The 25,720-nt window shown below is 41.5% G+C and overlaps 1 protein-coding gene across 1 annotated transcript in view; it reads left to right on the forward strand.

Moving 5' to 3' along the window:
* Nucleotides 1–25,720, forward strand: part of ITIH5 (inter-alpha-trypsin inhibitor heavy chain 5) — an 87,338-nt gene that overhangs the window by 19,947 nt on the left and 41,671 nt on the right. The window contains exons 3-7 of the mRNA XM_046678727.1: nt 3,372–3,535; nt 4,429–4,530; nt 7,283–7,533; nt 23,532–23,701; nt 24,669–24,785. Of these exons, the coding sequence (XP_046534683.1) occupies nt 3,372–3,535; nt 4,429–4,530; nt 7,283–7,533; nt 23,532–23,701; nt 24,669–24,785 (804 nt within the window). The remainder of the gene's footprint in view (nt 1–3,371; nt 3,536–4,428; nt 4,531–7,282; nt 7,534–23,531; nt 23,702–24,668; nt 24,786–25,720) is intronic.

A 25,720-nucleotide genomic window follows, 5' to 3' on the forward strand; every position in this document is an offset into this window, starting at 1 on the left:
CGCTGTTGTTTTAAACCACTAAGTTTTAGAGTGATTCGTTATGCAGCACTAGATAACTGGAACATGCGCAGATAAAGAAAGATGAACACACTGTATCATTAGGTGAAATGAAACCAGATCAATACAGTACGTATTCATGGAAGGATATACCGCAAACTGTTATGTGTTCCCTCTGGCAAATGGAACTGAGGGTCGGCAATAGGAGGGAGACTCTTACTTTTTATTTTATATTCTGGGTAATTTGAAGTTTTTACCATGTGCGTATGATGATTTTTTAAAAACTAGTGTAAATTTTAAATAAAGCAGAGAGTGATAGGTAGCATTTTCTGGGTTCACAGGATTTTTTAAAAACATCGATTCCTCTTTATTTCCCAGTGCATCTGTAGACATTAGAGTTGTGTGCAATTGTATTTTAGACTTTCACAAATTCACATAAGTATAGCTGTGAGCCATGTGACGTCCAGCAGCTCAGATTTTGAGATATAAGTATTGGTTTAAACATGGATAATTTTAGGGAGAAACCCTATGTCCAGAAATAACGTTAAGTCAAAGTAAAACACTTCATCTCAATTCATGCTTTTATGCATCTTAGAGTTCCTGTTTTGAAAGATGATGAGATACAATTTTAATTAGGAAAAACTCCAACACTTTGTTGTGCTATTAAGATCATTATCATTACTGTCCCCAGCCTAATCCTCATTGTCTTTACTGAAACATGTTGAATGTTTTTAATGAGATCCTTTAACAGAAGCCTTTGGTTAAACCACATCTGGAATCTCTTTTTAATCCATATCGCTCCTGGGGAGAGAGACAGATTCTGTCCTAAAGAGACTAGATTTTCATAATGAATATTCTCCCAATCATTTATTTCTGAATTCAGGAATAATTCCCCAAAACCCAAGGATTTTACTGCTTATATTTGGCTTTGCCTTAGATGCTTGGATCTCAGAAGTGGATGTAATTTTAGTGATTTACTCAAGCCCTTTCATTTCATAGATGAGGAAGTCCGCGAAGAGGGCTACCTCATTATATTTCTTTGAAACAGTGGTTCTTAAACTTGAGTAGACATCAGAATCAGTTGGAGGGCCTGTTAGAACGTAGATTGCTGGCCCCATCCCGAGTTTCTGATTCTGTAAGTCTGGAATGGAGTCTGAGATTCTGCATTTCTAACAAGTTTCTGGGCTGGTCCGGGGACCACACTTTGAGAACCACTACTCTGAAATGATTCCTTCTCAGACCAAATTGGAGAACTTTTTTTCCTCTTGTAGGTGAAGGTCTTTCAAATACCTTTAGATTTTTTTTCTACTTGATCATCACTTCACTAGCTCGATAGGCTTGTCTCTTTCAGACATTCTAAGAAAGATACACATTCCCTTAACATTTTTCCTAAACCTTTTCACATTTGTTTTTATCCCTTCGAGTCACCGAGACTGGAAGTTCAGCCACACTTATGAATGATCCCCAGACCTCTGTGCCCAGCACTCGGCCGTTCTCTGGCCCTGCTTGTGTGTTTGGCTCTGCTCTTCGCAGCCCACTCTCTTGTGAGTGGTGCATGTGTTCTCAGAAATGCTTTGTTGTGAAGGAGTCTCGGTCCCATGTCTCTCATACATCATATAAAAGATCTCTTCAACTTCTTCTGGTTGCTGGGAACAGCATGATCTGACTCAAACGTTTAACTAGAAAACTCTTAAATCCAAAGGTTCAAGATCACCTTTGTCTATCACGGGAGCAATAAGCCTTGGTATCAACAGGCCAGCACCTTCTATCTATTTTGAGAACTATCTTAGAACTCTAAAGAACTTAAAAAACAGATGAAGGTTGAATAAAACATCAACAGTAGGACGATCCCAACAGGTGACACTAGAGTCCTATAAGGTCAACCTGGTTCTATTCAGCGTTTGTTGAGAGTCTGCTATGTGCTAAAGACTGTGCTGGGTTCGAGTGCATCAAGATAAGGAAGGCATGTCCACAGAGAGCCGCCAGCCAGCCCAGCTTGATGGCGGTGAGGGTGGACTTTGGAGCAAACAGGAGTGAGTTCATGTCCCGTTCCCGTTCCATTAATGCTGGCCTGGGCCAATACAGAACCTTGCTACACCTGACTAACTTTCATCTATGAAATGGGAATAAAAGCATCTACTTCACATGTCTGTCCCAAGACGCTAATGCAATAACACCTTGTCTTAGTCAGCTAGGACTGCCATCACAGAACACTACAGACAGTGTGGCTTACAAGACAGAAATTTACTTTCTCACTGTTCTGGAGGCTGGGAAGTCTAAGATCAAGATCCAGCAGGGTTCATTTTCTGGTGAGGACTCTTCCTGGCTCGTGGGTGGCCATGTTCTAGCTCACATGGCCTTTTCTCTGCGAACATGCATGGAGAGCAAGAGTGAGCTCTCTCGTGTCTCCTCTTATGAGGGCACTAATCCCATCAGGAAGGCCCCACCTTCATGACCTCATCTACCCCTAATCACTTCTAGAGGCCCCACCTCCAAACGCCACCACATTTGCAGTTAGGGGTTCAACATATGACCTTTAGGGGACACAAACATCCAGTCTGTAACATCCCTGTAGCATCTTAGTCCTCAGCCAGTTCCTGGAGTCGGAGAATCATTCTGTTAACAGAGACTTTCCTCATTAGTGTTTCTTTGCTTCTTCAGCTTCTGTTACCAGCTGTCATTAATGTAACACTGTTGTGAAGGCTAGAAAAAACACTGAATAGTTTTAACCCGCTTTTAACTTTGTGCCATCTGGCTACTGCCCTTATCCAAGGTTTTGGGGTAAATTTGGTTAGTATAGATTTTCCTTTTTCTGAGTTCTAATTCCCCAGACAACTTTCCTGAGCTCAGTATTGATTCTCATTTTACAGTTATGTGATTGTTGTCCAAATGGGAAAGCCCCAGAGTGTAGTCTCTAAGTGGATATTGAAATTAATTTGGAAATAGGAGAATTTCTTTAGACGTGCTCTGATGTTTTGATCAATTCAGTGGTCTTATAAATGTGATCTAAAAGTTTATAACAGAAAAGTATTATATCCATTACTTCTAAAATTCCAACCATTTGCTAAGCTATTTAAGCAATGTATATTTTTTGTTAAATTGGAAATCTTCACTGTGTCCATTTGTTAAAGTTGGGTTAAGGATCTGCTTCTATGTCATGAACTGATTGTTCAACCATGGTTGTTTCACAAGTGGAGGGAGTAAAAAGTGGGAAAATCGGGACAAGACCAAGAAAGAAGAAAGGAATCACGAGCCAAGGGCTCCCGAGTTGAAGGTCATTTCTGTTATGGGAAAAAAGACTCACACCTACCCCAGGATGGCTGAATCGTGCTTTCCTGCATCACTGAAAATACTGTGTGTTTTACTTCCAACAGAAAGCCAAACCCTTGATGACAGAGTTCTCAGTGAAGTCTACCATTATTTCTCGTTATGCCTTCACTACGGTTTCCTGCAGAATGCTGAACAGAGCGTCTGAGGACCAGGAAATTGTGTTTCAGATGCAGATTCCAGCCGCCGCTTTCATCACCAACTTCACTATGTAGGTGACACACTGGTCAGAGACCCTGGAATGAAGATTTCTGTGTGGGGTGGTCCGGGTGAGCCTGAGATGATGTGTGGTCCACAGCCCTTTCGCTCTGAGAATTTATATCCCAGGGGATGGTATACAGGTCAGAAGGTTGATTCCTTCCCTCTCTTCTTTCCTCCTGTCTATTATCTCTTCTTTCCTTCCATTCTTCTCTCCTTCCCTCCTTCCTTCCGTTCCCCCTTTGTTGCCTCCAACAAATGAGCACCCCCTCTGGGCCAGGCACTCTTCACATGATTGGTCTACTTCTATGACAAAGACAGTGTTCGTCTGCTCTAGAAATTCTAGTGGGAGAAACATTAAATAAGTAAACAAATCAGTAAGCGAGATGACTTCGGACAGTCGCGGATGCTATAAAGATGGCAAGTAGGATTGAGAGAGGCTCATTTAGGTAGGAACACCAGGGAGGCGGCTCAGAGGAGGCAGTGTTTAAGTTGAGAGCTGAAAGATGAGACAGCATGAAAGCTTGGATATACTAGATAGAGTATATTTTCTTCTTCTGAACTAAGAGGTAAAGATATGCAAAATCGGTGTTTGGGTTTTATTTTGGGTGTGGGCAAGATTCAAGTTGGTGAATCCTCATGGAAGTTTGTTTGAGCAGACCTTCGGATTTATTCCTGCAGTATCACAGAGGAACCGTGGGTTGGGTCTCACCATTTGGACCTGTTGAAAATTGCACTAGAATGAAATGAGTGACTCAAAGGTAGTGCCCTGTTGTGGAGTGCATTCTTTCAGCATATCCAAGAGGCAAATAAAAATATTTTCTAGGGTTGCCATGGTTATGATATCTGTGTTTGAATTTGTCTTGGAACTGCGAGCTGGTAACACAGCTGTCGCTTGTGTTTCAGGCTTGTTGGAGACAAGGTGTATCAGGGAGAAATTACAGAGAGGGCAAAGAAAAATGGTGATAAGGTAAAAGAGAAAAGGAATAAAACCACAGAAGATAATGGGTAAGTGCCGCTTAGTGAAGGAATTAAAAAGGCACTTCAGCCAAGTGTCGCATTTTCTACCTCTTTCCCTAGCCATCTTGTTCTCTTCCCTTCCTTTAAGTATTTATCTCCTTTTTATTTTAATCGTAATAATAAATAACTAAATGTGCCTGGTTAACAATATAGTAGATAATAAAATATGGTTTATAATAAAAGGGGACATTTACCACTCCCATTCCCCCAGTTCTCACTTCCTAGAAACATCCACTTCTAATATTTCTGTAGTTATTTTGTAGTTCCCTCCCTCACTCTAAATATGGCAATAGTCTTGCTTTTTAACAATTTCTTGATAAAAATCAGACGTTATCTGTTGATTCTCTGCTCTGAAGAAAGAGGCGTTAGCATATTTATAACACGCCCGCTTTCCCTCTGTATTCCAAATTTTTATGTTATCATTCCTTCTTCTTCCATCAATTTAAGCAGTTACACCATCTTAGATTAGCCCTACCATTTTTTTTTATTGTGGTAACTGGTTTATAACATTATATAAATTTCAGGTGTACATTGTTATAGATTTCGATTTCTGTGTAGATTACATCATTTTCACCACCTGAAGACTAATGACCATCCATCACCACACTCATGTGCCTAATCACCCTTTTTGCCCTCCTCCCCCTTCCCCTCTGGTAACCATCCATCCAATCTCTTTTTCTGTGTGTTGTTTGTCATCGTTTTTATCTTCTACTTATGAGTGAGATCATATGGTATTTGACTTTCTCCCTCTGACTTACTTCACTTAGCGTAATACTCTCAAGGTCCATCCATGTCGTCACAAATGGCCAGATTTCATCGTTTCTTATGGCTGAATAGTATTCCATTGTGTATAAATACCACAGCTTCTTCATCCATTTGTCCCTTGCTGGGCACCTAGATTGCGTCTAAGCCCTACCATCTTAAATGGTATTTCCTCTTCTTCATTTCACTCCACCTCTCCGTTTCCATTCTCAGTACCTGTCTTTTCTTACCTAATCATCTACTTTTGCATTGTCAGACTTATCAACATTTAAATTCTGATGTCACAATGTTTGTATTCTTTGTTTTGTCTATAAACTGAATCGAAACCTCGAAAACCAATAAATAACATTTCTTTTTTAATGACTACATAAATAACATTAACTGCAGAGTCACCTAGTATGCTAAGATTCTGTTTCCTTCTCTACCAGCCCATTTGAAGAAAAGTGACATATTCTCTGTTTTTCCTGGAGTTTCTAATTGTCTCTTTTTTCCTTATGAGGTAAAACTTTATTTTGTCACTATTAACGTCTAGCAAGTCGCATAACTCATTTGAAGTGGTGACTAAATGAACAGCTATGCCCAAGTTTCTGCAAGTGATGTCATCCATGTCATTGCCAACAGCAATTGGAAGGCATCACTGACTGGGAGACTCATTCTGATTTCAGAGCTCTTAAGCGTGGAAGAATGGATGTCTCCAGATCAATGGAATGCTGTCATTGCTTTGCAGCCTTGTCACATAATGTTTACTCTGGGAATTCTTTTCATTTTCTTCTGGATTGGTTTCATTACGTCTTGTATTCCATATCTTCCACTTTCTTGGTTTTCACCTTCACTTTGCCGGAGTATATTCTGAAGTAACTTCCTCAGAATGGGTGTGTGAGAGGCAGAATTTCCGAGACTTTGATTAATGTTTTGACTGTGTATGGAACTTAAGATGCAGAATAATTTACCATCCATGCTTGGAAACTACTGCTCCAGGGTCTTATAACATCCAGTATTACTGACGATGCATCTAATGTGGTCTAATACTATTCATTTTATGTGTTTTCTCTACCTGATGTTCTGACATTTTACAATAATGGGTTTAGGTGTCAGTCTTCTTTTGTTCATTCTGTCCACCTCTCAGTGAAACTTTCCATCTCAGTACTTGTGTCTCTTTTCAGCTCTGGGGAGAGGCGTGTAGGAATCCTATCGTCTCAGTCATTCATTCACATATGGACCTGGAGTTCTCCTCCTGGTGTTTGGTCCTCCTTCTCACACCCATCTGCGGTGTCCTGCTGAACCAGGGCCTGCATTCTCTCCGAGTCTGCATTCTCCTTTGCTCCAGTCCCTTCCTTCATAGTCTGAGCTATAGACTTCTTGCCCTACTGAAGCCCCCAAGTCTTGCAGAAATGTTTGGAAATGTCCTACACACTGATGGTTCCCCTCCCAGTCTTATTCCTTGGGTTTATTCCTTTAATGGCCGATCTGCCATCTTGAATCAGTGAACCCTCACTCCATGTACTGAAAGCATTTGGAATGGCTTGTATTTCTGTATGCTTGGCAATCTTTTATTCCTTACTTTTCCCCCAAATGCATCGACCAAGCCCTACCAAGGTGTAAAATCTTAATATATTAGCTATTTTACAGTTACGTAAAATGTTAGGTTCATTTGACCATCCCTGCAAAGAGGAGAATCAATTCACGCCTTGACCCCGAAGCGCTCGTTTCCAGCAGTTGACCGAGTTCAAGGTCCCCTTTCCCCTCGGCCCCTCGGCCCCTCGGGGCTGACTCCGGGAGAGGGAGCAGTCACTAGTCTTTGAGTGCTCTACCCTCCGGCGTCTTTGACCCTTCCTACCCTTCCTCTAGTGCAGCCCTCGCTTCTCCTCCCAACACTGACTTCCATGTTTTCTTTCTAAGGACTCTCACCGAGAGTCTGGCCGGGGACCTGAGGGGACCTGGCCTTCTCCAACGCTGAGTTCCCTTTCTCTTCCTCCAGGGAGAAGGGGACAGAGACCTTCAGGGCCTCAGTAGTGATTCCCAGCAAGGACAAAGCCGTGTTCCTCCTCAGTTACGAAGAGCTCCTGCAGCGGCGGCTTGGGAAGTATGAGCACATCATCAGCGTGCGCCCCCAGCAGCTGGTGGGGAGGCTCACGGTGGAAGTGAACGTTCTAGAGAGGTCGGGCCTCGCGTCGCTGGAGGTGCTGCCACTGCACAACAGCCGGCAGAAGGGCAGCGGGAGGGGCGAAGGTGAGTGGTGCTGGCTGGGCACGCTCAGATCTGGGGTGCTGGCGCCTCTTCCAAAGAGGCCCTGAGTGTCTGCAGCAATCTGAAAGATGGCGACACGGGGCCGGCTCGGTGGCGCAGCAGTTAAGTGTGCGTGTTCCGCTTCGGTGGCCCAGGGTTCACTGGTTTGCATCCCGGGTGTGGACATGGCACCACTTGGCAAGCCGTGCTGTGGTAGGCATCCCACATGTAAAGTAGAGGAAGATGGGCACGGATGTTAGCTCAGGGCCAGTCTTCCTCAGCAACAAGAGGAGGATTGGCACCAGGTGTGAGCTCAGGGCTAATCTTCCTCAAAAAAAAAAAAAAAAGGCAACATGACAAAGACAGTGCCCTGTACAGTTTTGGTTTTTTAAAGCCAGGCTCTATCAGGAGATTTAAAAATGTTGAAATCATTTGACACAGGAGTCTTGCTTCTGGGAATCTCACCTAGTGAAACAGCTAGAATAATGGGAATGTTTATGTATGAACCTGTTCGATAATATTTGTAGTAGCAAAAACATTCCGTCATCCTAAATATTCAACCCTATGGACGTGATTAGTAAAATATGGTTATAAAAACAATTCAGCATGTGACAGGGGAAAAAAAGACACAATTGTACATACACAATAACGTTAAATATGTTAACTTTGTTAAATACGAAGATGATAAAAGACTAGAAATTTATATAAAATAATCATTTTATAGGGGTGAGGGATTACTGGTCATTTTCAAAAAATCTGTTTTAAAACATTGAACATTTAACCTTAACATAAACATTTAAACAATGTGTTAGATTCTTTGTAAAATTAAATAATGAAAAACGTGCGCTGTAAATTTGATTTAAGACATAGACGTTTTGGTTCATTAGCAGGACCGCTTAGTTTAGGTGTTTCTCAAATTCTGATTTTTAAAATAGCACTCTGTTTGTTGAAATGATAACGAGAAATTCAATATAACCTACTTTTAATTACTATATTCATTTCAACTAATAGTTCATATCAAATATTCACTGGTGTTGGCCTTTATCCTAATATACCTGTAAGGCTTAATGTCAAGTTGGATAACAAGACAGATGCCTTGAAAAATTGCACCAGGATCAGAATGACAGGCTTGCAGAAAGTTGTGACGTTGAGGTCAGGGGAGTGCCAAGTGGTCAGTGAATATGCAGAGTCTTAATTCAACCGCTGTGATGGTGAGGAGAGGGGGCCAAGAGGGCTTCTTGTGTGAGAATATTTAGGAATGAGATTGGAAGGAGAGCAGAGAAATGAGTTGACAAGTGGAATAAGAGAATGTTGTTCCTTAACAAAGAGTAAATGGGATGGAAAACACGCTTTCCTTGCACCAGAACAGTTTAGTTAATGACTCTCGTGTGAGAAGTGGTTTCCTCTCAAAGACCGAGCGTGTCCTGGTTCTGTGGTGGACTCGGGTCTTTTGTTGTGTGTTGACTGCCAACACTGAGTTTGACATTCTCAATCCAGGTCTAATTGAAAAGTTAAAATATTGTCATGGTCTCTGACCTTCAGGAATGGCATGAGCTACCATACACCATCCTTATGTCATGTAGGTGGCAGTGTGTATGATGAACTGATTCTAGTTCAGTTATTAACTACGACCTTGGAAAAAATTACCCAGGCTCTGTAAGACTCAGCTTGCACATCTGCAAAACAGGGGTAATAATGAGCTCTGGGGTCATCGGGAAGTGTTAGTGTGTGTGAAGTGCCTGGCTCAAAGCAAGAGCTTAATTATTAAGCATTGTTATTATCATTATCACCTTATATTTACTTTTTCTCTATGCAAACTTATCTCTCCTGTTAGATCCTAAGAGATTTTGAAGGCAGCTCTGTGTCTGATTAACCTTTGTCTCCTTACACTATTTGACACCATCCTTTTAAACATTAGATAGCTAATTAAGGGGCCAGCCCCTGGACCGAGTAGTTAAGTTTACACGCTCTGCTTCAGCGGCCTGGGGTTCACCAGTTTGGATCCTGGGTGCAGACCTACACACGGCTCATTAAGCCGTGCTGTGGCGGCATCCCACATAGAAGAGCTAGAATGACCTACAACTAGGATATACAACTATGTACTGGGGCTTTGGGAGAAAATAAAAAAAAAAAGAGGAAGATTGGCAATAGATGTCAGCTCAGGGCCAATCTTCCTCACCATAAAGCATTAACAAAATCTTAAAAAAAAAAAGATAGCTAATTAAGTCTGCAAATTTGAGAAGAAAAGCAAAGAAAAAAATGCATACCCAAACTAATAATGAAGAATATTTTTAAATTTCATTTCTTTGTAATCGTAATTTAGAGGGAAATTCTCCTCTGTACAACTGTGTGAAGGAAGTATGTTTTCAGAAGGAAGATTCTTTGGGGGTTGGTAGGATCGAGAGAGGGCCGAGTGGGTCTGGGATGAATCCACGGGGCTCAGGGCTTGCGTGGAGGCCCTTGGTGGGAGGTTCCGGCAGTATTCTTGCTGCCGTAGTGAAATGTTTGTGCGTTTTGCCTAATTTTCGGAACCACTGTGACTCTTCAGAGACGTGTACGAGTTGAGGTGTATGTATGTTTGAACCGGGTATGAATTACAATTATTAGCTGAAAAGTTGCTTACTGTTTATAGTCAGGACATGAGAGAATCTCAGAGGAATTTTTCCAGACCATTGATCTCCTGGGATCTGTTTATTTTTAAGAAAATTGTTTTCCTAGCTCTCGTACCAGAGCAGATATTTTGCTCTCCAGAGCATGGAGATTTCACGAGCCGAGCCAGGATTCACTTTTTCCTCCTCATTCCCATCTGTCAGAGCTCAGCTGTTCTTGTTCCTGCAAAATGGCAGCCTCAGCAGCGAGAGGCCCAGGATGTTGCGGTTTGTCTGAACACTATTGCGTGTTTCCAGAAGAAATCCAGGGTAGAGATCAGACTGGAATCGGGCTTGCACCAGAACATGAGCTGTAATTCTGTGGATGTGGACTCCAGCCAGGACATTCCTCTGAGAGAACTGGCGGTGGTTAGAAGTCAGACTTCTGGAATTTCTCTAAGGAATGGACCCATTTGCATCTTGAGGGGAGCAATTCTAGATAAGGATGACTGTGCTAGATGCTGGACTCAACCCTTGCATATATTATCATCTCGTTCATTCTTGACAGCAACCATCCTGGGGAGCTTTCGTAAAATACTGAGAGTGTGAGTTCAAATTCCAAGTCTCTCCCTAGTTGTATAAAAACTTTAAAAAAGGCTAAAAGCAATATAACCTATCTTTGCCTAATTTACTTGTCTGCTGTATCAGGATTGGGCCCGCTGCCATTGAATCATAAATTAATGGACTCCTTCTCAATGTAAGAACTAATTCCGTGAGATGGAATTCGGAAGCCAAAGCATTATACTTTCTGGATTATTAAAATAGTTAACTCGTGTATCCAAAACCCATGTGACTCATGGCCATGCAACTCAAAATCCACAAGATTACAAGTTGGTAGACGGTGAAAGACAAGGCTCCCTCTCTCTTCTGCCTCCCCTCCCCGCTTCCTCTCCCCTAAGAGATTTTAATGATTTGTGGGCTCAGTGGAACAGAGTATTTGAACTTCAGACTTTGCTGGAGCGTCCTTGGGATGTGTCAGCTTCTGAAGACTTACGCCGAGATAGATTTTCCATCCCTGTGATTGCTTCAAGCCTGGTTATTTCACTCTCTCCGTGAAAATCTCAAACTTCCTGTTTGTTCCATGGCACCTAAATTACTATCATTTCCACGATTCCAGTTTTGTTTTGGTTCTTTTTCGGCCAAAAATTTTCATTTGTGATGAAAAGACTAGGAGAAAGATAAAATAAGACGCCTTGCTGTTTTCTTCTCCTGCTTTATATCCTCTCAGGTTGGCTGTTCCCAATAGTAACCCAGAGGGACTAAGAAAAGAGTAAAAAGACTGAGTCCTTCCTCGGACTTGAATTAGAATTTATCCGGGTGAGGCCTACGCAGCTGTTTTTCTGGGTATGATATTCAAAGAATTTATATGAGAAACTGAAAAATTTATGAGTGCTTTTAACATGTTTATTTGTAAAGCTAAATAGTAATGCTGAATGTTTTTTCTACCACTAAACGGGTATGGTACTATGACTTTCATCGTTTACCCTTTCTAGTCTTTGCTTTTTTAAAAAACAGCTTTATTCAAGTTTAGTTTACATGGCACAATATTTACTCATTTTAAGTGTACAATTCAATGATTTTGAGTACGTTTGCAGAGTTGCGCAACCGTCATCACAGTCCAATTTTAGAACATTTCTATCGCCCCAAAAAGATTCTTGTACATTCGCAGTCACTCCCCGTTCCCACCCCAGCCCCAGGCAACCGCTAATCCACTTTCTGTCTATAGATTACAGACAGCTGAATTTTTACAAACACCCCAGGTGATTCTGATGCTCGGTAAATGCTGGGAACTCTGGATTCCCCAGCAGAATTTAGGGACATTAACTACATCAGGATCTTCATCTACAGAAGCAGTTTTTAAATTAAACAAGGTTATTCCTTTAATCTCATGGGGCCCTTAGAATACTCTGACTTTTGACCCCTATTCAAGTGTATATCGTTCCTCTTTTCTACTAAAACGTTTTTACTATGGGATACAGGCCAACACAGAGTGACTCACACAGTTGGTGGAAAATAACCTCTTCCCATATCCAGCTCCTTCTGCTCATCAACATGGAAACTTGAGATGGAAAAATACCAACAGGCCATTCCCACGGAGCTGGTACAGTCTTCCTGATAGTCTCAAGCTCATAAAACTGAGCATCTGTCTTATCTTGGAAAAGACAAACAAGATCGTTGAGTGCATTTTTGGTGTCCAAAGAGCTTCTCTACCTTCCTTCATTCTCACCAGAGCTTCCTGGACCTGTGGGACTTGTTCCCTCCTGCTCTTCTCTATTCCCAGCACCATGGTGAGAGAAGCTCCACTTTTCCAAGCCTGGCTTAGTGTCCACCTTCATCTTGGCTCTTTCACACAGCTCCATTGCCTGGCTCTGCGGGTCCTGAACTTTGGTGCACTTTAGAATCACCCAGGAAGCTTTTACAGGTCTACTGTCCAAGTCTCACTCATGCCAATTAGACCAGAATCGCTGGAGATGGAAACCAGACGTCCATATTTTTAACGATCCTCTGGTGATTCCATTGTGTGGCAGGATCTGGGCTCTAGACCCTGACTTCTTGTTTTCAAGTGTTATTTGGCTTAGTTTCTACCCTTTGTTCCTACGACTCTTTTCCTGGGCAGCTGACTCTGTCTCCAAACCTCCCAGCTGGAGTTCCCAAGTAATCGCAACTCCTTGTCACTGTCAAAACTGACGGGCTCGTATGACGTCACCCCAATCTGACATTGAAAGGAAATTTTAGTTTCAGGAATGAGGAGACCTTTATAACTGTCTTCATGTTCTCCTGGTGTCTGGTTCATCTTTGAGGGTGCTCCATCCTCAAGATAAAGAAGATCAGCTTGTGCTCTTAAAAAAATACATTCTAAAAAGACAGCCTACAGTGAGTCAGTATCCAGTAAGAGTCTGGTGTCCCGAATATATTAAGAACTCTTACAACTCAACCACAGAAAGACAAACAACCCAAAATTAAAATAGGGGCAAAGGACTTGAATAGACATTTCTCCTAAGCAGAGAGACAAATGGCTAATAAGCACATGAAAAGATATTCAAGACCATTAGTCACTAGGGAAATGACAATCAGAACCACAATGAAGTGCCACTTCACACCCACTGGGGTGGCTATAATAATAACAACAACAATAAAAGAAACAAAAATGGAAAATAAGTTTTGGCAAAGATGTGGAGAAATTGGGACACTTGTATGTTGCTGGTGGGAATGTAAAATGGTGCAGCCATTGATGAAAACAGTTTGATGGTTCCTTAAAAAGTTAAACATAGAATTACCATATAGTAGAGAAATCACTAGCAATTGCTCTAAGTATATACGCAAAAGAATTAAAAACAGGTACTCAAATACTTGTACGTGAATGTTCATAACAGTATTCACAATAGCCCAAAGGTCCGAATGTCCATTAATCGATGAATGGATAAACAAACTGTGGTTATAGCCATACAATGGAATATTAGTCAGCCACCCAGAGAAATGAAGCATTGATACTTGCTGCAATATGGGTGGACCTTGAAAACGGTAGGCTAAGTGAAAGTAGCCAGACCAAAGGTCACATGTTGGATGATTCTACTCATGTGAAATGACCAGAATTGCTAAGTCCATAGAGACAGAAAGCAGATTGGTGATTGCCAGGGCCTGGGAGGGAAGGAGTGGGGAGTGGCTGCTTACTGGTTACAGAGTTTTTTGGGAGGGTGATGAAAGTGGTTTGGAACTGGAGAGAGGTGGTTGTTGCATAACGTTATGAATATACTCAATATCACTGAATTGTACACTTTAAAATGGTGAATTTTATGTTATGTGAATTTTATCTCAAAAACATAAAATGAAAAAAAATTACAGTTTTGGTTGTTGGAATCCCACTGCCTCCCAGTGCTCTGGAAGTGATGCTTGCTGTGCTCTCCAGCTGTTAGCCATGCGTCCTTTACGTGCCCTGGAAAGCAGACAACAGGAGGAGGTGGAACTCAATTTATGGCTTGCTTTTTAATCATGTCACTCCTATGTGAGCTTCCTATAAAATTTTGACCTTCAAATAATCTTAAGAACCGAGGAAGCTTAATTAGAAAGAAGAGAACCACTCGAAATACAGTGTCATCACCCTTTGTGTTGGAAGATGAGGTTGTTGACACTGCAGAGATCTTTGAGAATAGGTTAATGACCAGCCACACGTTCTGCAAGATGTCACCTCTGAGCTGAGACTAGCACCATCTTGTATTTCAGTAGATGTCCAGGAAGGGGTTAATTGAATCTGTTTAAAAATCTCATTGAAGTTTTTCTTTGTTTGGTCGGTTCACCTTGTGACTCTGCCTTTTGGTGGGAAGGTTTTCCTAGGATTGTATTCTAGGCATCTAGTGTGGGGCCTGGCATAGACTGGGCGCCTACAAAGTATTTGTTAAACGAGTTAGGAATAAGTAACTGTTGGCGATGAAAATGCTATTAGGTTTTCAACACTTTCCTGGTTTAAGTTGGTTTTTTTTGCCAGATCTCGGGTGTCGCTCCCGTTTTGTTGTGAAAGAGGAATTGGGAGAGAATTCGGTCCCACCAGACTTTGGTTACAAAAATCTAGATCATTCCTTTGCCAGGATTGTCGAATAAAATACAGGATGCTCAGTTAAATTTGAATTTCTGGTAAACAGTATGGCCCATGCAATATCTGCCATGTACTTATACTAAAAAATTATTTGTTGTTTATCTGAAATTTAAATTTCACCGGGCATCCTGTCTTTCTATTTGCTAAATCTGGAAGCTTTGCCCTGTTAAAAGGCTGTTCTGTGACTGCTCATTCACCCCCAGTTCCAGTTCCCTGCTGCTGCGTGTTCTCCCCCTGACCAGCCTCCACTCTGCAGCTGGAAGGGCATGGCCCTGTGTGGCCTCTGTACATTTGCCAGGAAACAATCTGGTGTTACGGGAGGGTGTCCAGCATTGTTCAGTGCAGAAATTATTCAGGTATGAATCACTTGGCTCCGTAGTTGGTTTTGTTTTTAATGCCTGTATGAGAACTCACGTTATCTTGTTTCTTCTGACATCGGCTGTAATTTGGTCAGACCAGCTATGAACCGGATGGCTCAGAGAGACCCTGGAGGGTGGCCTTCTTACTTTGACTTGACCTTGGTTAGCAATGTACTCTTCTCTCTCAGACTTCCCTCTTTGTTTCCTTGTTTTTCCTGCTGTCTTAGTGTGTAAAGGGGGATGTTGTCCCAGGGTTATGGCACTGTCCACCATAGCTGAGGCTGAAACCAGACGTGGGGCCAGGGCACGTGACATGGCTTACCAAGAGCATCTGCCACACCCACCAAAATTCTTTCAGGATGAGACTCTAGTTCTGTGGAAGGCTCCTCTCTCCATCTCCCCAACTATGTGCTGAAGTGTTTAGTCATTTCCATGTTACACGTCCAACATGCTTGAGTTGTCACCATGTTCTTGGCACTGTGTGGGATGCCTGAAATCTGAAGATGTCTAAGGCATTCTCACTGCCTTTGAAGAACTAAGAGTTGACAATTTTTATAAACTTAAAAAAATTTTTTTAGTTACAGCAGAAAAGTACATTACGTAGAGTTTACCATCTTAACCATTTCTAGGTATATGGCTCAGTAGTGTTGAGTTCGTTCACATTGCTGTGAGGTAGAGCTCCAGAACTTTTGCCTCTTCCCAAACTGACATGCTAAATACATCCATTCAATAGCAACTCCCCCCGCGCCCGCCAGCCCCTGGCAACCAACCTTATGTTTTCTGTCTCTATGAATTTGCCTACTTTAGATACCTCCTATAAGTGGAATCATACAGTATTTGTCTTTTTGTGACTGGCTTATTTTACTTAGCATCGTGTCCTGCAGGTTCGTTCAGGTTGTGGTATATGACAGGATTTCCCTCCTTTTTATGACTGAATAATATTCTATTAAGGTGGTCTGCTGGTTAAGATTCTGTGTTCTCACTGCTGAGGCCTGGGTTCGTTTCTTGGTCAGGGAACCACACCACTCGTCCGTCAGTTGTCATACCATGACCAATGGGTGTTGCTGGGATGTTGAAAGCTCTGCCTCTTGTATTTCAAATACCATCAGGGTCACCCATGGTGGACAGGTTTCAGCAGAGCTTCCATTCTAAGACAGACTAGGAAGAAGGACCTGGCCACCCACTTCCAAAGAAATTGGCCATGAAAACCCTGTGAACAGCAGCGGAGCATTGTCTAACACAGCTCCAGAAGGTGAAAGGATGGCACAGAAGGGCCAGGCAGGGTTCTACTCGGTTGTCCACAGGGTTGCTGGGAGTCAGAATCCACTTGATGGCACTAACAACAACCAATATTCCATTGTATGTATAGACCACATTTTGTTTATCCTTTCATCTGTGATGGGCACTTGGGTTGCTTCCACCTCTTGGCTGTTGTGAATAGTGCTGCCATGCACATGGGTGTGCAAATATCGTTCAAGATCTTGCAAAGATCTTGCTTTCAGTTCTTTTGGGGATTTATCCGAAAGTGGGATTACTGGATCATATGGTAGTTCTATTTTAACAGAAATCTCTCAATCTTATCTTCCTTTGCTGCTCTGTGGCTGTTTTTGGTGGGCTTCCATTTGGTTCGTTTTCGAATACTTAGAACAGCTGGTATTTGAGGTCTCCAGTGGACACACAAAATGGTATCAGGAAGGGGTGATGCGTGTTTTCCGGGGTACCTGCTTTTAGAATGTGTGAGGTAGTTCTTGAAGTAGCTGTGCTTGTTTTCATGCATAGCTTCTCTGGGGAAGTCAATCAAATAGGGCAAGCTAAGACTCAGTAATGTATTATTTTAGGAAGAAAGCATTGAGTAAACAGTGAAGAAAATTAGTTTTCTAAAAGGAATCTGGGCAAACACCACTTAACCATGAAATGATTGAATTGAATTTGAATCTTTCAGCTGTAAATTCTGTATGATGCTATTTTCCAAAATACCAAATATCAATAGAGGCGAGAAAACCCCCTTCCAATAAGAAAACTATATATAAAAGGGAACTTATGAAGGTTTTCAACCAAATTCTTTCTCATCTTCATTGCCTCAACTTTACCACTTTTTTTTCCTGAGGCTTAGCCAATGTATTTTTTAATTGAAGTATAATTGGCATACTAAATTATATTAGTTTCAGGTATATGACATAATTTGATATTTGTGTATACTGCAAAATATTCACCACAATAAGTCTAGTTAACATCCTTTATTGTACCTAGTTAAAAAAGTTTTTTCTGGTGATGATAATTTTAAGATCTACTCTCTTAGCAACTTCCAAATATGCAATACGGTGTTATTAACTGTAGTCGCTGTGCTGTACATTACATCCTCATCACTTTTTCTTTGAATACTCTGCCGATTTGCTTGAATTTTGTCTTTATTGCTACCATCAAAGGGAGTTGCATAATTATTCACAGTATTTTTGACTGCCCTGTATTTAAGAAATGTCCCCATTAGAGCCCAGGTGAGCGGGTTACATAAACAAGCAGACTATTTAGCCTCTTTTCCAAGAGGAAAAGAGCAGGCCGTGTTTGTTTGGAAATCCTTTTGTGGAATCACCAGGTGTTGGCTGCTTTTCTCCGACAGTAGGCAAACCCAAGGCCCACAGGAAACAGAGGCCAGGAAATCCCTCCGTCCATTGACCCAAAGGGGCGTGGCTTCCAGCTGCGTCCTTGACTGTGGTTCTTTGCTCCTAATTCTTTTCACCTTGGACATTGTACATTGCAGTGGGCTTGCTTTTTTAGCCATGTGGTTGTCTAGGAGGAGAATGTTTATTTGTGAATAACATCCATGTTCCTGGACAAAACTAAGGATGTACCTTTTGTTCTCTTCACGCCACATGCAAGATATGTGAAGCGCTTTGCCATTGCAAGATAGAAGCAAAGGCAGGAATATTTACTAGCACTTGTATGCGTGGGTCTTGACCTAAAGTAGACTCCTTGGAGAAACTGTGGAAAGCTACAGACCTTCTCTCCAGGAAAATAATGTACATGTGCACTTTCATGCAAAATTCTGAATATAATTTCAGGGGACTTTGGGAGTCTACCAACTCCTTTATGCTTTATAAAGACTGTTCTTTATATAAACCTTCTTGAATTCCCTGTTATGAATGTTGATTATGAGATGCTTTTTCTTTTCCCCAAACAATGATTATCTGTTTTTACTGAGCTCTCAGTGGTATAGAGAAATCTGTTATCGCAAAATGTCAACTGTGTGTTATCACAGAGTATCTTTTTCTCACGACTTGCCTATCATCCTAGACAAAGAGTACGAGAAGCTAATGATGAAGGGGAAGAGGCTGGGGGCTGGTGTGTGTTGAGTGCCTCCTATGTGCCAGGCACCATGCTTGGTTCCTTATATGTGTGACATTACTTAATTCTGACAATGATTCTATGACTTGGATTTACTCCAGTTTAACAAATGTAGAACTGAGGTTCAGAGACATTACGTCAGTCATTATGAGTCTGTCAAACTCTAGAGCCTACTTTCTTTGGTATTACATGACTTCTAAAGACCTTCTTGCTCAAAAAACCAGGGCTTAGACAGGGAAAGAGCATCCTAGGGACATTGGTGATGTGAGAAACAGGGAAGAGCCCGTGGGTAGAGGAAGAGCCATCAGTGACTCCCACTGAGGCCTCACTGGAGGCCGTTGTGTGTCACTGAAGTCATCTTGCACAAGACCACTGATACTTAAATTGAAACAAGACAGTGACTTTAGATGACTCTGCTTCTGCCAATTCAGAGCACTTACCAGGAGCACCCACTCCTACCCCTAACCAAGTGGGCATGAAGGAAAGAAAACCAAGAGAAGGAAAAGATGTGAGTTCTCTTTAGAAAAGGAGGTCAGGTCCTCACTCTTTTGACCTGCTCCCCATGTCTTCCTTGCACTCTTCATGATCTTTTGAACACATCCCAGGACAGCTGAGGGCCCTGCTAGGAAAGCTCACTGTGCTTATGAACTATTTTGTGGAGGTCAGCAGTCTGAGCCTCAATTCACAGTAAGGAAAAGCTAAATAGTATTATTCTGCTTTGGGATGTTGGTCAGTAACTGTGTGGCAGCCTATAATAACCTCATTGATTAAAAGATTTTTTTTCCTCCTCTAATAAATAGAGGATTTTATTTTCTAGAGATATTACTCTGGAATTTTTCCAGGCAAACTTTTTTGTGTGTGTGATAGGTAGTGGAAAATTCACTGGGTCACATTGACTGGTACTTAATGGGTGGACGTCAGCCTCAGGAGCTAGGCCCCTTGGTGAGTAACCATGTTGGGAATCAACCCACTCTTGGGCATATAAAATAAGCCCCTTTAGAGAAATCTCATGAATTTTCATCATGAACCAGCAACGTCAGAGGTCAATAGGAAACCAAAATAATAATACACTATCCTTTCTCATGGCTTAAATCAAAGAGCCTAGTCAAACGAATTATGAAGAGAGAAATTATACTTTTTAGTCCTCAGTGCTTTCATTCAACCATGAATGGTATTGATTTAGGGTAGTTGTAAAGAGCGCTTCAATGAGAGAGATTTAAAACAAGAAAAAGTAGGTACGTGCTGACTGTGAAGAGAGTCAAATCTAATGTAGAATTTTAAAGTTATAGATAACCTAGTGCCACCTAGTGACATACAGCAAAGGCGCGTGACCATTGCCTCTGTGCAGGAACCAGAGTCACCTGGAAGCCTTGTTAAAATACAGATTTCTGGGTCCCACCTCCAGGGTTTCTGACTCAGAGTTTCCGGGGTGAGTCCAAGAGTTTGTATTTCTAGCAAGTTCCCAGGTGATGCTGAAGCTGCTGGTCCAAGCGCACGGGGCAAGAACTGCTCAGTAGCATCTGTGCAGGAGATTGATTCATCCTGGGTTCGCTCGAGCGCCTCTGATGAGGTGAATTGTGAAAGCTGCCTCCGCCGTCAGGACATCTTTCTTAGAGCTTACCGATGCTGCACGGAATGTGCTTCCAGTAAGTCTGTCCGTCATCCTAACCCTGCCAGCTGGAATCACTCCGGAGACGCCTAATCCCCATAGAAGTGCCGACACAAACGGACTTAGCCTAAGGAAAATAACAGATAGGGGTCCGTTCGGCAAATAATATGTCCCTTGCCAAGGAATGCTTGTTCAATCCATTCTGCTATCCAACTCCCTATGAGTTTAAATTTTGTTAAAATTGGAATATACATAGAATAAAGTATGAAAATCTTATGTGTACAGCTTGATGAAGTTTTCCATATGTATACACCCATACAACTACTTCCAGGTCAAGACATAGGTATTTTCACCACCCCCAAAAGACTCCCTTATACTCTTTGCAAGTCAGTGCTCACCCCCAAAGGTAACCACTGTTCTACCTCAATTGCCATGGATAAGTTGTGCTTGCTCTTGAGCTCTGTATAAATGGAAGCTTAGAGAATACACTCTTTTACATCTTATGTTTTCACTCAAAATGTCTGTGAGAGTCAACCACGTTGTAGATAGCAGAAGTTCTTTCCTTTCCGTTGCATACAGTATTGCATGCATTTCATTGCAAGTTTGACATGTTGTATTATCTAGCATTTAATTCCTGGCCCTTCTTCGATTTTGTATCTATTTAAAGTTCATAATAATATTAGCTAGCATGCCTGCTTACCATGAATCAGAATGGCATTAAGTATATTACGTCACTTAGTCTTTCCAATAGTGTGACTTTGGTAGACCAGTAATCCATTTTACAAATGAGGTAACCAAGACTCAGTAACTTGCCCAGTGCCTTATAGATAATAAGGGGTAGAGCCTGGATTGAATGCGGGTCCTTCTGACTCATTCGTGATCCTGAGTTCCTAGTGAGTGGCTCTCATCATGCCCCTCCCTCTTGGTGCTTTACCAATACTCACCAATGAGAGAGTGACTCCAGAGAACATCAGTTCCCTTCTATTTTGAGGACCTTTCCGTTTCCAGCCTCTTTTCCTTCCTGCTGTCTCATGGTTCTAAGCCATCATCAACCATGCTGGCGAACCAGAGGCTGGCACTTGTCAACGTGCCATCAGGATTCTCCCAGCTCCTTCTTCAGATGAGCACATCTGTGGGGAGCATGTTATCTTTCATACAACTGTCTTGCTACCAGAATGAACTTTCTTATTTGCTGGCTTTCTGGTCACTCCTGAAATTCCTGCCCCTGATAAGTGCAAAGAATAGAAGAATCAGGTCTGCCCTGTGCTTCCTGTTAAGGTGACGCTTAAATTGTCTCTGAAAAAGAACTGTGTGTTCTGTTGAAGGAATTGGCTAAACTTCCTTTGACTTTAATGTCTAACAAACCCTTAACTGAAGGAAGTTTATTCTTAACTACAGATTACCTCGGGCAAATTAAGCCTCATTTCCTTTTTTATTTTGCTAATTAGGAATGGAAAATTGCTGGTCAGGTTACTCCATACTATCAACTTGAATAGATTTAAAAAGATAATCAGACGCTTAGAAGCAGTTTTAAGCCTGGCTTTGATTCAGTATCTGGATAAGAAGTCTTCACATATACGGATGCTTCCAAATTCTCCATTTTATTTCCATATTCTTCATGGTGCATGCAGATCTTAAAAATTGGATTTCTGTTGCTAAGAATGATGTTGTTTGAATTTATAAAGGTGGATAGTCTGTGAAATAATTCTCTGTCCTAACAGGATATGAAGGTCAGGAGTGAAAAATGGGATGTGCTTTGCTTAGTCTGTCATCTCACTAATTTTTCTTAAATCACATAAAATCCATTTGTCTGTTTATCTTCTTGTAATTCTAATTTGTATCCTAAGATTCACGCTGGGGAAAGCTATGGGAAATGTTTTTTAAAAAGAGCCATAAACTTTCTGGACAAACAGTATGTCAGGACAGCCAAATGACTGATGGGGGAAAGGTGATTTGTATGGAGGAATTCCATATGGAAGGAATGATAGAATTAGGAGCCATCCTTTTGTGCCTTTAGTGGAGTAGTGTATCTGGGCAAACGTTATCAATAATTGATAAAACTATTAAGTGAAAGATCGATGAGGGACTTTATAATGGGTGATCAGATTGACAATACCAGAACCCACCATCAATCTTACTACAACTGAAAGTAGACTAGTAGCTATTAGGTACCTTCTGATGTGATAAAGTAGTGAGTACTCAGCATCACCTATGAAGTGTTCTTGTCAATAGTGTTGGACCAGAATCTAGCCAAGCCTCCAGCTCTACCTACCAGAACACCATGAGCTGCAGGGGATGGAGCTGTGCTTCTCAACCTTTACTGGATATTAGACTCCATGGAGAATTTTAAAAGTCCTGATGCACAGGCTGTGTCCCAGACCAATTAAATGAGCTCTTGGCTTGGGCATCGGTATTTTTTCCAGCTTCCCCAAATGTTACAGTGCAAGCCAAGGTTGGAAACCAGGGGAATAGAGGAGCAAGTTAAAACACAGGATAAAAAAACAATCAGGAAATACAGAATGGGAGGAGCTCTGTAGGACCAATAACTAGTGTTTACAACACATATATGCTGCATATATAACACTTGTAGATTAAAAGAGACTTAAAGAAACATAAACCAGATGTAATGTGAGGACTTCATTTTCATCCTGATTCGCACAAATCAACTCTTCCAAGACATCTTCTAAAGTATTAGGAACATTTAAATACACATTGAGTGTTCAACAATAATAAGTCATTGAGCGTTAATTTTGTTACTTGTGGTAATGCTAAAAAAAAGGGTCTTATAGTCAGAGATGTATATTGAAGTATTTATGGATGAAATATGATGTCTAGGGTTTGTTTTAAAATCCTCTAGCAAAAAATGATGAGGGCATGTATAAACACAGACACAAAAGATTAGTAAAACTTGATAATTGTTAAATTTGGGTGGTGGGTACATAAGGTTCATTTTACTATTCTCTTGACTTTTATGTGTTTGAAAAATTCTCACAAAAGTTTAGGGGCTGGCCCCGTGGCCGAGTGGTTAAGTTCGCGCTCTCCGCTGCAGGTGGCCCAGTGTTTCGTTGGTTCGAATCCTGGGCGCGGACATGGCACTGCTCATCAAACCACGCTGAGGCAGCGTCCCACATGCCACAACTAGAAGGACCCACAACGAAGAATATACAACTATGTACTGGGGGGCTTTGGGAAGAAAAAGGAAAAAAGTAAAATCTTTAAAAAAAAAATTCTCACAAAAGTTTAAAAAGGAGACATAAAGGAGAAATATGTGATAACCTATCTCGCGCATTGGGATGTATTATCAGTACGAAGTCTAGGAAGTTCTTCTGGAATACACAAACCTGATCTAAAGTAAAATTTAACGCTCTGTGTCTATGCAAAACAGTTCTTATTTCTATTCAGAAAGATATTTATATATTCAGTTACTAATCATGTTTATGTCTTGTTTGCAGATGATTCTGGGCCACCTCCTTCTACAGTTGTCAACCAAAATGAAACTTTTGCCCAAGTCACTTTTAAGCCTACTGTGGTACAACAAGCCAAGATTGCCCAGAATGGCATTTTGGGAGATTTCATCCTTAGATATGATGTCAATAGGGACAAGAGCATTGGGGACATCCAGGTAATGGGTTTGTTGTTGCTATTTCATGTTAGTTGCTTGATTCTTTTCATTAGACTCCGCACTAGGGATTCCAATGCTTACCTATGGGAGAGAGAACTTCCTGATTCCTAGGAAATTTGTTTTAACCCAAAATATGTCTCCATGGAGACTAGTGGTGTTCCCGTGCTGGAGGCTGAGGGTGTCTAGTTCCTGCTTCAGTCATCTGGAGAGCAAATGAAATCTAGAATAGAATTTTCCCTGTGGTGTTTTAGATGAAGTGACAATTTTAGTACATCTTCAATTTTGATTGAGAGACTGGTCCATGGCTCATTACCCTTTGGGTTTTCTTGCCTCAGAGACAGGGTGGGAGTATTGAAATGTATTAGTGTACATCCAGAATGTAGACAGTCTTGATGTCTCAACTTGTGAGATGCTTGGTAAAAACCAGATGATGGAGGAAGCAGGATTCTCAAGTGGCAGAGGTTAGACAGGGTAGATTAGTCAACGTAGTCACAATGTTTATTTTTTGAGGAAGATTAGCCCTGAGCTCACATCTACTGCCAATCCTCCTCTTTTTGCTGAGGAAGACTGGCCCTGAGCAAACATCCGTGCCCATCTTCCTCTACTTTATTTATGGGTCGCCCACCACAGCATGGCTTGATAAGCAGCATGTCGGTCCGCACCCAGCATCCAAACTGGCGAACCCTGCCCCGCCAAAGTGGAACATGCAAACTTAACTGCTGTGCCACTGGGCCAGCCCCCATAGTCACATTTTTAAGGGACAATTTTATCCTTATACAGATTAAGTTTCTATTGGTTCTCTTGGAGGGATAAGGACCGTGGGTACTTTTGCTCTCAGTATGGAATCTGACCCCAGAATCTGTTTCATGCTGTCTTTGACGTTTAGAAGTTCCATAAACATCCATTTTAGTTAGTTTTCCTCTGTATTCTGGGTGCTGCCGTTTTTACTTTCTTTTCCCTCCAACAGGTTCTGAATGGCTATTTCGTGCACTACTTTGCCCCGAAAGACCTTCCTCCTTTACCCAAGAACGTGGTATTTGTGCTTGACAGCAGTGCCTCCATGGTGGGAACCAAACTCCGGCAGGTGAGTGAGTGCCAGCCGCCCATTTCTTCCTCTCTGACTTTTGCCTGGGACTCTGATGTTCTCTGTGTGTTAAATTCAGTTGATGCCGAAGGTCTGCTTTACCATCCAGTTGTTCCTCCCTACAGAGAACATTCCTGAATTGGTTCAGTTAAGCCATTGACTAGACTGTCATTTCCACATGGGGGTTTTAAGAGAGCGGAGGGACATGCTATAGAAACAGCTTGAAATAAAAGGGACTGTCAGAGTGGATAAAGTGAGTGAGACAGGAATACATGGAGAGGGCCACTCAACAGCACAACTGTCGATGGAGTAACTCTGTTCAGTAATGATGTCCTTCGAGAGCAAAAAATAGAATCATCGGCAGCCCCCTTGGCCTTCCCTTAAAACAAAGGACTTGTATCTCAATAGCTCAGGAGTGATATTCTCACGGTATTTAGGATGAATCTTGGAATTCTAGGGCTGAGAGGGACATTAAGGGGACATGTAGTCTAGGTTGAAAAATTAAATTATCCTGAAAATACAACTATTCACATTTCTTGACAAACTCCTGGAAAAGCTATTCATTATCTTACTTGGGTATTATAAATATCAGAATTTTGCATTTATAATGTATTTCCAACTCACATAACAGGAAGAAAGAGCTACTGGCCGCCAGACCAACTGATCGCTCTGCTTTCCTCAAAAACTTAGATCTCTTAGCTGTTCTTTTTTACTTCATTATCATTTTTGTCAATTAATACTAAATATGTGGTTTAATGAGTTAAATAATCTCTCAAACCTTGTAAGAGCCCTCTGTCCCACCCGGTTCCACTCTTAGATCCCACTCCACATGCATTTGAAACTAATTCTCGTGGTTAAACTATTAGAAATATTTTCTCTCAGTTATTACTTTGTAAATGCTTTCTTTGGCCATTTATATTTTAAAAATTGTGTAG

Source organism: Equus quagga, chromosome 12, assembly GCF_021613505.1.
Source record: "Equus quagga isolate Etosha38 chromosome 12, UCLA_HA_Equagga_1.0, whole genome shotgun sequence".
Taxonomy (NCBI): domain Eukaryota; kingdom Metazoa; phylum Chordata; class Mammalia; order Perissodactyla; family Equidae; genus Equus; species Equus quagga.